General features: G+C 35.0%; 1 protein-coding gene across 7 annotated transcripts in view; it reads left to right on the top strand.

Moving 5' to 3' along the window:
• Positions 1-11,875, top strand: part of LOC128990591 (uncharacterized) — a 90,656-nt gene extending 78,781 nt beyond the window's left edge. For all 7 annotated transcript variants that reach the window (XM_054413041.1, XM_054413042.1, XM_054413035.1 and 4 more), the window contains 3 exons: positions 9,606-9,668; positions 11,572-11,600; positions 11,718-11,875. In XM_054413041.1, coding sequence (XP_054269016.1) covers positions 9,606-9,668; positions 11,572-11,589 — 81 coding nt within the window. In that variant the 3' untranslated portion in view covers positions 11,590-11,600; positions 11,718-11,875. The remainder of the gene's footprint in view (positions 1-9,605; positions 9,669-11,571; positions 11,601-11,717) is intronic.
• Positions 11,876-15,197: the final 3,322 nt, after the last annotated feature.

The following is a 15,197-nucleotide window of genomic DNA, read 5'->3' as shown; positions in this document are numbered from 1 at the left end:
ATCAGATTCATGTTTGGCGATACGACCATGTTACTTCCTATTTCAACCTGCCTTCATTGATGAATTTAAAAGAACTTCGGGAATTTCACACCCTCCGTCTTCTACTCTCCTTTAATATTAATAGTAACATTCCCAAGTACTTATCAGATAACTTCCATTTTTTTTCTGACATCAGCACACGTGCCACTTGTAGAGGCTCTTACCTTTTATCTACACCAATTCTTGGGTGTATGTGACTGGGACGGGTGGCTTCGTCCTGTAATCCAGCTACTAGGAGGTCACGAATTGTGGATATTTATAGGCATGCACTGTGGATGTGATGCTCCCTGGTGTGGATTAACATCCACACAAGTGAGTACTACGACTATCCGCAGTACTATCCTGATAATTAGACCAATTCGTATATACCAAGGAAAAAATGTGGTTCGTATTCCACTATAAACTGTAGGTCCCTTAGTTGCCATTAACTGTATGGGCTAATAATTAACAGCTGTGTCTAAGGAATGTCGGCCTTAGTCACTGTACTGTCTTAAAACAGATATATTAATTTAAATAGTTTTCAGCTGACTTAATTGTTTGTTTGTTTTTGTTTTTGTGTTGTTCATGATTTTGAAATGGAAGTAAAAACTATGTAACATAATGTTAGTTTCATTTTATATTTAAAACTGTTCAATGGCGACGAGGATGAGGAGGAGGAAGGGTGAGAGACACCAGGAGCTAGTAGAAGAAGGTATATTAACACCCAGTCAACCTATTTTCTGTTCTAATTTTGATAAATTTGATGAAGACAATGAGACATGGAGTTCATACATGGTAAGGCTAGACAACTTTTTTGACCTAAACGGAATCACGTCAGAATTAAAGAAAAGCAATATTTGATCAATTTATTGACACCTAAAGTATTTCACGACCTGAGAATTAATCTAAGCCCATGTGACATTGAGGATAAAAGTTATGACGAAATATGTGAAGCTTTACAATTATTACTGGAACCTAAGGGAAGTATTATTGCAGAACAACATAAGTTCACTAAACGAATCCAGAATCCGAGTGAATCTGTAGGCAGCTTCGCCAAAGATCTGAAAACCTTAGCCAGTAAATGTGATTTTAAATGTCCAAAATGTAATGCATCAACATCTGACGTTCATCTGCGGCAACAGTTTATTTCGGGCATTCATGATGGAAAATTTCTGTCTAGATTAATTGAAATTCACGAAGATAAAACGTTTAACCAGTGTCTTGAAATAGCAAGTAACTTTGAGCAAATCAAAAGTGAAACAACGAAAATCCAAGAATCAAATTTGCAATCAAAAGTTGGAGAACAATTTCAGATTCGAGGGAAGAAAAGCGCTGGATATTTGCAAGGAAAGGGTAGTAAAATATCATGTTTCAGGTGTGGGGGACACCATCACATAAGTGCATGCGAAATTCCAGCAGACATTAAATGTTGGAATTGTGAAAGGAAAGGACATGCGACAAGCTGATGACGCTTCGACAGGAAATGAGTATGAAGAGGAAGGTGAGTGTCAAAATCCACCTTTTATGTCAATGTTATCCATTGTGGATAGAAAGAAGAAATGTACTAAATTGTCTAAGCTCTCGGATGATGCATATCAACCCGAAATGGTAAACAGGCCGGGAAAGATTATGTTAGACTGCACCATTGACGATAAGCGTAACTCTTTTGAGTTAGATACTGGTGCTGCGGTCAGTACTATACCGCTGCATCTGTTTAAGAAATTATTTCCAGGTAAGATTCTAAATAGAACAAGAATGCCGTTAAGAACCTATACAGGAGAAATAATTCGCCCGGTAGGGTTTGCGACTGTCGAAATTTGCTATGAGAATCAAATATCTGTGGGCAACCTGTATGTTATTCGGGGGAACGTAGACAGTATTTTTGGAAGGGAGTGGTTAAAGTTGTTCAAAATTGAGCTTCCTTCATTAAACCAGGTATCAGAAGATCAAACAGATCATAAAAAAGACCAGTTTATAGAGAATCTTAAGAGCGAATTTCCTAATGTTTTCTTACCAGGAGTGGGTAAAGTACCGAACTATGAAGCTCATTTGAGTTTGAAACCAAACTCTAAGCCGGTTTACCTGCCACCCCGCCCTGTTCCTTTTGCTTTAAGGGATAAAGTCAATGATGAAATTGACAGGTTAGAAAAGGAGGGAATTCTCTCAAAGTTGACCTACAGTCAATGGGGTACACCTATAGTACCGATAGTTAAACCAAACGGGGATATTCGGCTTTGTGCTGATTACAAAGTATCAGTTAATAAGACCTTGGAACCTGATCATTATCCAATTCCAACATTGGATGACATATTTGCGAGCATGAGTGGCTGTAAGTATTTTTCGACTATTGATATTTCTCAAGCGTATTTAAACATTCCCATGGACAACAAGAGTGCCAGAGTACAGGCCATTAGTACATATAAGGGTGTATATGCTGTCAATAGACTCATTTTCGGAATCAAAAATGCTCCAGCTGAGTGGCAAAGATTCATATCTCAAGCTCTAGACAACATTCCAGGTGTTACGGTGTTTTACGATGATATTAGAGTAGTGAGTAAAACGTTAGAGGAGCACAAAGATCGGCTAAAAGAAGTTTTCAGAAGGTTATCCAATAATAACTTGCGAGTCAATAGTAAGAAATGTAATTTATTTAAAGCTAAGATTGTGTATTTAGGACATGAAATATCAGAAAAGGGTATTCACAAATGTAAAGACAAAGTGGAGGCGGTAGTAAATGCTCCCCGACCGACCAATAAAGATGAGCTTAAAAGCTGGTTGGGTCTCATTAACTATTATGGAAGGTTTGTCAATCATCTCTCAAGCTTGTTACACCCTTTGTATGAACTGACCAGAGGTGGTAGAAAGTTTACCTGGACCTCAGAATGTGAGAAATCTTGGCTTCAAACAAAAAAGGAATTTGCTTCACATAGAGTTTTAGTTCCATATGACCCTAAATTATCAATTATTCTGTCAGTTGATGCCAGTCCAGTAGGGCTTGGAGCTACTCTTTCACACGCTCTCCCGGATGGATCGGAAAGACCAATATGTTTCGCTTCTCGCACTCTTACGCTCACGGAACGGTCGTATTCTCAAATCGATAAAGAAGCTACAGCAATCTTTTGGGGTGTAAATAAGTTTTTTAATATGTGTTTTCCAAAAGGTTTATTTTAAGAACAGATAATAAACCACTTGTTTCTATCTTCAACCCCGCAAAGGAATTACCACGAATGACTGCGCAAAGACTTCTAAGGTATGCCATATTCCTGCAAGGTTTTGACTACGAGGTTCAACATATAACTTCTGAGGAGAATGTCTCGTCTGATGCCCTTTCGAGAGCACCGATAATAGGAAAAGAGGATGAAAATTTCATGGATGACATAAACAGAGCGTGTTTATACCAAATTAGGCAATTCAATGAATGATGTATTGCCTGTGAAGCTGGACGAAATTCAAGAGGAAACTCAGAAGGAAATTGTAATGAAAGATATTTACGATTGCTTACTAAGAGGTAAACCATTGGGTCATAAGGAGTATAAAAAACACTTGGATGAATTGAGTATAGTGGACGGTTGTATAATGAGAGGCGATCGAGTTATTATACCACGCACCCTGAGAAAACGTGTTTTGAATGATCTACATTCGTCTCATACAGGAATTGTTAGGATGAAGGCCCTTGCAAGAAGTTATGTCTGGTGGCCAGATATGGATCTCGATATAGAACAATTTGTGAAACAGTGTACACCCTGCCAAAGAAATCAGAAGAATCCTGCTAAAGCGTGGCATCCATGGGAACCAGAAAATGCACCGTGGAAAAGAATACATGTTGATTTCTTAGGACCTGTATCAAATCAATACGTTTTACTGGTTGTAGATTCATTCTCTAAATGGTTAGAAGCCTGTCCCATGACACAAGCAACATCAAAGAAAACCATAGAGTTTTTGGAAGATATTTTTGCAAGATTCGGCCTACCTTATACATTGGTGAGTGACAATGCTTCAATATTTAAATCAGAAGAGTTTAGTAATTACTTAAAACAGAATGGTATTATTCACAGAACCATTGCACCATATAATTCGCAGAGCAATGGTCAAGCAGAACGCTATGTTCAAGAAGTGAAAAGGTACTTAAGAAAAGAAGTGGACACAAATGGAAACCTAAAAGACAAACTTCTTAAAGTTCTTTCATCTCACAGACGAACACCGACATCAACAACAACAAAAAGTCCGGCAGAGTTGATGTTTGGAAGAAAACTGCGGAATTCGTTAGATGTGTTGAGACCTTCATTAGAGTCAACGTTGAAACCTACTTTTCGCACAGCCCAACAAGGATGTACATCTTTCAAAGGAACCATAAGAGAATTCAAAGAAGGTGAACATGTTTTGGTAAGAGAAATGGTGAAAAATGGCAAAATTGTTTGGAGAAAAGGCGAAATAAAGAAAAGAATTGGAAGAGTTATGTACTCCGTTGCTGTTGATGACATGCTATGGAGACGGCACATAAATCAACTTCGGAAGATATAGAATCGACAGTATCCTTTGAATTATTTCATGGGGGAAGAGTTTGTACTGTCTTAAAACAGATATATTAATTTAAATAGTTTTCAGCTGACTTAATTGTTTGTTTGTTTTTGTTTTTGTGTTGTTCATGATTTTGAAATGGAAGTAAAAACTATGTAACATAATGTTAGTTTCATTTTATATTTAAAACTGTTCAGTCACTAACAAGACTACAAGATCGCGCCACTCATCCTACACTCATCTCCATTCATACTTGGCTTAAAATACCTACTATGTATGGTCACCATTTCATCGAACAGTATTAACAGTTTTTAATAAATCTTTCTTGGTATCTGCAATTTGAATGTGGAATTCTCTTCCTGACCATATAAAATCCATATATTGGGGCAGAGATTAAATCTTTTATATTGAACACATATAATAGATTATGCCTGAGCAGGCATGAGTATGAGTCTCTGGCGCTGGTATGACAGGTTGTTGGCGGCTTGTGTGAATGGGATTAGGCTACTAAATTTAATTTCTTCATGTTTCCTTATTTATGGTACTTTAGATTATTTAAATTTATTTATTTAAGTGAATAGTTTTTATTTATGTTTTAGAGGTAAAATGGTAGAGAGAACTTACAAGTCCTAACTTCCCCTCTTAAATATAGACATTTTTAATTTCATTTATTTTAATTTCATGTATTGTATTCAACGAGCACACAATACAATAGAGAAGACAGACGGATATTATCCTATGCATTTACAGTGAAGCAGGATTCGCCATATTGGCCCGACACCCAGCCCGAAATCTTCGAGCCGGGCGCTCACTCCACGGTGAAATCGCGCGACAAATACACTGTCATTACCCACAGTTAATGTTGAAGGATATCGATGAAATTTGGCATGATTTTAGAAAATTTTCTAATGATAACGATGGTATAAATTTTACATTGATAATAGTTGTATTTATCGTTGTATGAATTTTTTATTACACACATGTCGTTCTGATTTTTAAAACGTGACATGAAAAAGTTGTTCTGTGAGAAAATTTTTTATTTTTTGGTCAGAGACATTTTGTCAGCGGGAAAGTTGTAGAGGAATAAATGAATTTAATTTTTTATTCCAAACTTTTTTTTCTATCGTGACTGGTTTTTTCATAATTCCAGGTAGAAGCAAGGCGGCAAAACGGTCTTTTAGATCGCCGCGCCGCCGCCGTAATCCGCTGCTGCCCGGCCAGAACATTATTTTGTTTTATTTGTTGTGTTTCATTTCATTTACCAATAAATATAAAATGTTGCCGCCTCTATATGTACAAGTGTTGTAGAGTACTTAAGTTTCATTCTTAATCAAGACTTTATATTTTTATAAAGGATAAATAATTAATAGTTTGATACGTTGATTTTCATAATGAGAAATAGGGTTGATTATGCAGAACTGACAGGGTATAGCAACGAATTAAAACTATTTTTACAGCATTCTGTTATTCTGTAGGTGATTTTGGGTGTAAAATAACGTAGTCAAAGTACTTAAACAACATATTTATTGGCCTAAAAAAATAACAGTTTTATTCAAATGTTGTCTCACTTTACTTTTATGAAGGCTTTCATTTCTTAGCTTACAATAATAGTGTAATCTTGTCGAAAAATACTTGTTAGCGATTAATTTTATAACAAAAAAAAAATGATTATCATCCAGTTCAATTTCCGAGAAATGTAAGTTTCCAGGAAATAAATTTATTCCTATACACTTGCTTAGTATGTAATTTGTCATTTTACTAATAATGTTTTTATCAGCTAGACAATTCTGATCGTTATTAAAAACTCCAAACTTACTCTTGAAATAACTTTCACAAATTTTGCATATTTTGATAACACTATCGGACGGTTGTACTAACCCTCCCCTATCCTTACTTACAATTAAACTTAAAAAAATATTGTTCTTGTCCTTTCTTAAACATTGGACACAATCTTCACACAATAATTTAGAAGATATTGACCTTACAACAAAACCAGCTATATATTCTACAATATTAAATTCTATATCCGACTGACAAGAAGGAACAAATAAATCTTCTTCTTCATCCATACTTGAGAGAGATTCTTTAGCATTTTCCTCCAAGGTACGCCATTCTGATAATGTACTGTTTAATGCGACTAGCGCATTTTGTTTTGACTTCACGTCAAAAATTAACGATCGGTCTAGGATCAGACAGTTACCACTTTCATTCTCCTCCAACTCCTTATGGAGCAGTATTCTTTTAAAAGTTGATGTAAACTGTTTACATGTTGGATTGTTATTATGGCCGCCTCATGACCTTATATAACCAAAGAGGCGCTCCAAGTGGTCCTGACTTATTTTGTACATTGGAAGAAATTTCAGTTGGGCATTTGATGAACTATGAAGGACATATCGATTGTACATACCCATAGCACTGTCTATGCATATCAAGAATCCAATAAAACCCGTTTTTCGGTTAGTGTCACAAATTGGCTTACCCATATTATTCTTTAACTGTAAGATATAGTTTTTTGCCTCTTGCAAAAATTTGTTTGTACTTTCGATATTCTTGGGATATAGTGCCTGCTTTTTATATTTCTCATTGATACTCCTAGAGTTTAAAATATCGAAAAGATCATTAAATAATCTTATAAACTTAACAGTTGCAGAACAGTTTATAAATCTGTCATCATGGTTGTCTGAAAGGAATTTCAAAGAGTCAGCCACTGAAGTACTAAGTAACTGGGCCGCTAATTTGACCTTCATTTTTTGTTTCCAATATTCAATATGTGACTTAGTCAGTTTATTACCAAGGGTTAATTCAATTTCTGTTTGAAGTTTATACAAAGATTCAATGTATCGCCATTCAATAATATTTCCATCAACTAAAATTTTAAGATCGCCAAATGCGTTCCTTACAAGTTTTACCATATGACTTGGGTCTAAAAAGAAAAATACAGGATCTTGCGTAATTGGATGGGGGAAGTAGGTAATCAATTCTGTTTTTGTTAGATTGCAGCCTAAAATATTACCCATCGAAATATTACATGCTGTTCCATCACAAGTCAGTGATGATACTTTTACTCCAACATCATGCAGTAAAGTCAACCCTTGCTTTACTAAAGCGCCCAGCTGACTTCCTGTTAAACCAGAAACAAAGAAATATCCAACAGGAAGTTTTAAATGGGATTTTAAAAATACTAAGTTAAAAACTAAGGCCTCTGTTGCAAGCGGTGCGTTATCATCTTCTAAAGGAACGCCCACATTTACCGTACCATGAAATCTTTTACCATCAAATTCTATATGCTTACGAATAGACATTGAATCTAGCATAAAAGCACACAATGTTTCCCCGTTTCTGTTAGTGTATTCTTTTAGAGCTCTTGATATTTCCTGTGAAAAACCAGGTTCACCATCAACTGTTGAGTACCACCTACACAACGTTCTGGGGTGCGGCAAGGCTGTGTCAAATGTTTTCCGTACAAATCTGTAAGCTTTGGGGGATAAGAAATGGAGAGTTATAGCAAAGGCTTTGAGGCGATCCTCGTAGACCTTTCTCATTTTTGGATTGATATTTTTTTCGTGAGATCTTTTTAACAGGCATGCTGATGTTTTTGATAAAGAACTTAGCAGTAAACAGTTCTCATCGGCAATATTTAATTTGTCTTTTAAAACAGTTATAATACTTTTAAGGTTACCAATTTTTTTTGTAATCCTTCTCTTTTTTTGATTCAGATTTCTAACTTTTCTTTTTGATGTCTGCAGCAAGCTTTTAGTTTTGTCAAGCTCCTTTTTTAATTTCTTTTTCCTTGGGGACTCTAAAACACCTACATATGTCTCACCAGTGCTAAATACCTCATCGACTGTCCTTTTCAATGGCTTTCTTTCCTTGGGAAGTTCTTTTCCTTGAGCTGGAAACACGCAGGGGACTGCTCCCGGCCTCAACCTGACGCATGATGAAGACGTCCGGTCCAGATCTGACTCTCTGAAGTGTGCGGAGCACAGCTGACTCCACTTCGATGGCTCCCAGTCCTTTCTGCTCACTGCTATAGTCCATTTCTCCCTCAGGTGCTCGTCTTTAGGGAACTAAAAAAATTAAAAACCTCTTAAAAAACAGCAAATCTTGTAAAAGTAATAATAATTGCTTTGAAAATCTAGGAAGAAGCTGTTTATTCCCTTTTGAGACAAAAAACAACAAAATAGTTATACAGTATTTAGTTTTATAAATTAGGCCTGATACTGTTATTTTGTTTAATAAAGTGGTCTTCTTTTTTTTAAATTTAATTACCATTATTCAATGATTAACCTAACGTTAACCAAAGAGTAAAAAAACTTCATAGTTCATTAGGCATAAACAAATCTCTTCCTAATTCGTTAACACTTAAGACATAGGGCCTACATGAAAAAGAATAATTAGTTGATCGGGTGACCGACTATGGTATTTGTTATCATTAGATACCGGTATTTGGTCTGTCGATGTTTTGTGTTTAGGCCTATTGGTAATAAAATAAAAAGGTATTGATCAAGAAGCAATGCTTACCTGGTGAAATGTTATACCAGCGGGTGGTCGATATCCCTTTTTGTTGTTTGCTGTCCGATTAGTACACCCAAACGCTGCACAATTAACCATCTTATGAACGATTCACTAGAGTCCGACAACATATTACGGCTAACACTGACATTTGATGCGTGTAAAAGTCACAACTTTGCACACCGAAATAAATCGTCTGGACGTCTGGCACTGTCTGGGGGAGGCAGGCGTGGTGGTGGCTGGTGGTGTTAGTGATGGCAGGGGGGCGGGTGCGGGGAAGTCTGACGCTCGGACTAGGACAGCGCCGCCATGTTGGCCCGACACCTCCGGCCGCTCAGCCGGCTTCACTGGGCGCTCCAAGTAGCCTCTCTATTGTATTGTGTACTCGATGATTGTATTGCTCAAATAATGTATAGCTCCAATTTAGTATAGCTATAATTTAGTATAGCTCCAAATAATGTTTAGCACCATAAAGTTTACATGAATAAAAACAGATTTACATTGATAATTTCTGAAAAACTATAGGCATCTTTAATGATTTTATCTGCTTGTTGCAGTTTAATCGGGTCCGTCAGCGACTGGAGAATTTGCAAGATCTTGCCATTAAAAAGGCTAAGCAGGTAGGTAGTGTAATTTTGAAATGTAATCTCATAGACTAACCAACACTAGGTAATAAGTACATACGAAGTAGGCAATTGTACAATCTTATTGGATGGAGAACAAAACTAAACTACACGCAATCACAGAAAACATACTACTATAACCCAGAACGCCAACTGCATGGTAAAAAGCGTTAAGTACTTTGAGAGAGCTTTGCCTGTCAATTCCTAGGCAGCGCCACCAGCGTTGCTATGCACTCACCTTTACTGAAAATGCAACATTTTTGGGCTTAAATATCGATAAGAATTTAACATGGAAAACACACATAAAAATGAATGTTTGTTGGTAAATTAAATACCGCTTGCTTTCAAATGTATGTTTTGGTTTTGAGAAATGTAATTTAAATGTGATTTAAAAATTAAACTCACAGTATACTATGCAATGTTCTTTTCTGTCTTGCAATACGGGATTGAATTATTGGGAGCAACTTCTTTTTCTAAAGCAGTTTTCAAAATTCAGATGAAATTTATAAGGATTTTATCATTTATGCCTAAAAGAACCTCATGCAGAGCTTTATTTGCTAAATATGAGATATTAAATTTGCCTTCACTTTATATATTTAAAATTATGGTGAATTTTAAAATTAATTATCAAATGTACAATGATAAACAAGTCAGTCATCCGTATCTTACACGCTCAACAAATTTTCAATATCCAAAGACATCGCCTATGTTTTTATGAAAGGTCTCCTTATTATATGGGATTACGGCTTTACAACAGTCTACCCACTAGTTTCAATGAAATTAACAGTGTATTTCAAAATTTAAAAATGATTTCAAACAATACCTTTTACAGAAAAATTATAATAACATTTCCGAATATTTAAATGATAAGTATATGTGGATTTTAGTTTTATTATGTAACTTAGTGTTTAAGATCTCTGACAATATAACCTGTTTCACCAGCTAACGCTGGATCTGTGAAATTTATTGTGATAGTAAAGTAATATTTCATTTCAAGATGAAAATTTGGGGTTGTTATATATACACCCCCAGAAAAGTTTGTGTGCAGTTTGGTGCAGATCCGAAAAAGGGCTCTGCCCCAGTGGCTCTGGAGTTTCCCATGTTAACCTTATGAGTACTTATATTTAAATGGAATTAAAGAATCTTAACAGCTAGTTCAAAAAACTGTTTGATTCTGTGATGTTCAATGGCATTCAAAAGTGAATAGGTTTACCTACAGGGTGCAGCACTATTCTTTTTTTTAATTTATTAACACAGCTAATTTGCAACCAAAAGGTGAGTAGCGAACAAACTTCAACCTGGAGGCGAGTTAGTGTAGCGAACGAGCTAAGCCTGAAGGCAAGTGAGCGCAGCAAACGAGCTCCAACCTAATGGTGAGTAAGCGTAGCAAACGAACTTCAACCAGGACGTGATTGAACGAGTTAATCTTGAAAAGGAACGAACATTTGACATAAAACAACATTAGGACAGCACGACATCTGTCAGGCCAGCTAGTAACATTTTTAATTGGTACCTATTAAAAATTGAGACATCATGAAATATTTGCAAAACTTAAATAAATATGCTTATGAGAATTGATAAGAGTTTTTAAGTACATTTTAATTACATCTGTACTTGAAATATATTAAAACCAAGAATATATTTATGAGATTCTCTTCAAACTATTCTGTGAAAAAGTCCTACATCAGGATGAAATATCAGTGTTTTGTTTTGTGTTGTTGTATTGTGTAGGCCTATCTATTATCCCTGAACTCGAAGTTTCTCAGGTAAGCCTGCGGGACTATAATCCTAAAAAAAACTCCTATCTATAGTCTACCTTTAACTACTGTGCTGCAACAAAACAGATCTTGGTTGTAATGAATTTGATTTTTTTTTATTTTGATCTGAAATTTGTTTGCAGGAGATGAGGAGTCCTTGAAAGTTAATAAGGTACGTTGAAATTTGTTATATAAACTTGTTAAGTGATGCAGTTATGTTATGTAAAAAATTGTGAAAAGTAGTAGGAAAAAAAACTAATAATCTTTTTTATTTATACTTTTGTTTCAGGGATGAATTGTGTGAACTGTACATGGTTGAAAAATGTAAACCTTTAAATCCTAAAGGACCCAGTGTGGCAACAGCAAATGCAAGCCCACAAAGCGCAGGGAAATGATTTTGTATTGCTGTACTCTTTATTTTGGCGTTAAAGACAAATTACAATACCAATCCAGTAGTTTTTTTTCTTTCTTTTGTACGTTTAATGTTATGTAGACAATGTTTATTTAAGTAGTCAAAGAAAAAATATTTTTATTTCCAAGATATTTTTACAAAAAAACATAATGAAATATAAATCTTTTGGTTGCATGTATCCTAAATATACAACCTTTCCTTTAGTCTTAGATGATAAGATAAACACTCTGATGCACAATGAAATTTAAAAATCTCAGTTTCAAGCTACGTTTGTCTATGCAAATACTGGCGTGATAGAAAATTTATTTTTACTGCTCTCACATAGTAGTTACAAGTCTGATCAATGTAATAAAAATGTAAGTTTGCTAACATGAAATTTCAACTTAAATGGCCCGTCTTGAAAAAGTTAAATAAAATTCCTGTTAAAAAAGAAAACAATTAAGACTAAAAATATACAGTCTAACACAAATCATAACTGAACGACTATTGACAATATGCTGTACCGTAAAATATAATGAAATAAAAACAAAAATTTACTAACTGAACACAAATTTAGAACTACAGACGTTCTTCCTTAAAATAAATTATTTTCCAAATATTACCAGTTAAATTATTTGAATGTTTCTCCTTAATTGGAATTATTTTACATTGAATACAATTAGATACATTATTGCATAGAAAACAGTTTTGAAAAATTATTCATTTCTTAACACTAGAGGACCCATGCTGCTCCGCAGCGTTGAAAAATATCATATAAATATCATATCCGAGAAATAATCAAATTTACGATTTTTGATTGAGTAATACAACTCTTAAAACTTAACTCTTAAGTTTTGCTCTTGAACTTAACTGATTGAAACAATCAATAGCTCAAATCAAAGCCTATAATTTAATGATTGTTATGAGTCCAAAACATATAAAAAACCGTAACAATACTGGAGCTATTGATTTTTATTCATAGAAAAACCTTATAAAAAATTACTTTTATATTGGTACCTTGTATTTGCTTAAAACTCATCCAATTTGAAATTATTATAACTAGTGAAATTCATATTACAGTAAATTGAAGTAAGAATTAGAAAATAAATCAAATTTATGTTTTTTGGGTTGAGTAATTAATGTTTAATACAGCAGATAAATAAATGCCAATGCTTGATGTGAAATCTGTGCGTACACACCTTCAATTTGAGACCTCAATCATGAAAATCGGTCAAGTAGAAGAGGCAAACGAACTCGGAAAAGAAAAACCAAAAGGTCCACTTCGCCCTCTAGTAACACAAATATAACTATTCACATATTCAGTGATCCACTACTTCCTCAGGGCCTTCGTTTGAGGTCGGGTTTGTGGCTCTGTACTCTACTATAAATACCTCTCATTTCATAATATGCATAACAACCTATGCTTACATTTAAGATTTTCTCCTAGCTTGTAGCGGGCTGTCCCCCTGAGGAAGTAGCGGATCACTAAATGTGTGATCAAATAGATTATTACATCCAGTAACTTTGTGCAAAGCTTTGTAGCTCTATATCTGAGCAAAGCGAAGCGAAGCTCTTATACCACACTCCTGCTTTTGTTTTACAAATACTCCTGAACGGCTGAAGTGATCTGCAAGGAATTTAGCACAGTCAGAGTAACCAACCACAGGAAGGTATATATCTGAAATGGTACAAATTGGACCACAGGGCACTTCCCTATGTGAATTTAAACTTTTAGAAATTCAACATGGACGTACTACAGTAGAACCTCGATAGTTGGACACTTTGTGACTTCGAACTATAGGGAGTAAATGGAGTTTAATATACAGGAAAGTAAAAATATAAGTTTTATATAGAAATCACCCAAATTTAAATACTAAAAAGCTTAACAATTTCACTGTTAATTAGTTAAGTCTCAAGTCAACAATAAATGACAAATGTTCAAGTCAGCTTGCATCACGTTAGAAACCATTAAATATCACTTGACAAAATAGCTCAGCCCTTGTCGAACTGCAAGGGAGTTTTAAACTTACGAAGGTTTCTGTATTTGCAAGATAACTATAAAAAGGTAAACAAGAGTCATAAATATATGTTAGTCAACGAACAATCTAAATATAGCACAAGCACATTACAAACACCGAACAGAGAAAAAGGGAAGAACAATGGGATGAATATCATTGAGCATAATTTACTATAAAATGAGTTACCAATAATTAGGGTCGCCAGAATTAGGTGGATGCACCATTGACTTAAATACTCCAAATAGCTATTCCATTTATGTGAACTAGACGTACCATTAACTTTGGATAGGCATTTCATTGATTTATGTGTAACAAATATACCAATTGACTTAAGTTACTGCAAGTAGATGTCACATTTACTTGAACCAGAAGTGCCATTGGCTTAAAATACTGCAAAGTAGGCATTTTATTTATACTAGTTGGTCATCCAGTGGATGAAAACTCGACCAAAAATATGTAATTTACACTCACTGACTATTGTATAGTGAAGTAGACATCCCTTCTATAGACCAGCCATTGCAACTTTTTTTTATTAAAAAACATGTAGTTGTGTGAGCCAGTCACAGAATGCGTGTCTAAAACTCTATTTCTACCTTAATTTTTGTTGCTGAAAAAGTTGATGGGTCATACATAACAGTTGATATAGCTCATAATAAGTCATTGCAGAAGTTTGACTTGGTAAAAAACATTGTGTATTCGACAGAAATTAGTTACATTTTAGATCAGCGCAATCTGTTGGTGGCTCATATCAACTACGACGAATTTAATTTAAAAACTGACAACAACTTTAACATGGGGATGGAATGTCTAGTTGTAAGTCAGAGCATAGACAAAAATAATTAAATATAGACTGTCAGCCATGCTGCGGTTACCATAGGTTCTGGCGCAACCCACTGGAAACTTTGTTTGGGCACAACACTTTTTTGTTTAGAGGTTCAATTCGGTAATTTACAGTACAAGTCATATCTTGAAAATGTTATGAGATGTTACAAGAACAAACGTTACACTTTAACCTAGGCTGACTGATAAATTTATTTAGATTAAAAAAGTTTTTACTTAGGAACATATTAAATTCATGAGTCTAGAACCCCCTGGGCCCACAACCTAAAACTAGCGTCTAGACTGCCAGTGCAACTCCGAGCCCGAGGATCGTGGATCAGATCAGTAGATCACCCCCCACCACCGCACCATGTCGTACGCTTCCGAATAATACCGGCGCGTCAGCATAACTTATCTAACTCTTCGCGGAAAATTGTTATCTGTATCACTGTCGCTGTCAAAACGTATAATTTGTAGATTGAATTTGAATTAAATATAATTAAACTATCATAACCTAACCAAACTAACCAAACTTGCTGAT

Source organism: Macrosteles quadrilineatus, unplaced genomic scaffold (assembly GCF_028750875.1).
Source record: "Macrosteles quadrilineatus isolate MER2022 unplaced genomic scaffold, UCM_ALF_1.0 Scaffold_3__2_contigs__length_128488019, whole genome shotgun sequence".
In the NCBI taxonomy this organism is placed as follows: Eukaryota; Metazoa; Arthropoda; class Insecta; order Hemiptera; family Cicadellidae; genus Macrosteles; species Macrosteles quadrilineatus.
This window is presented reverse-complemented; position numbering and strand designations above follow the sequence as displayed.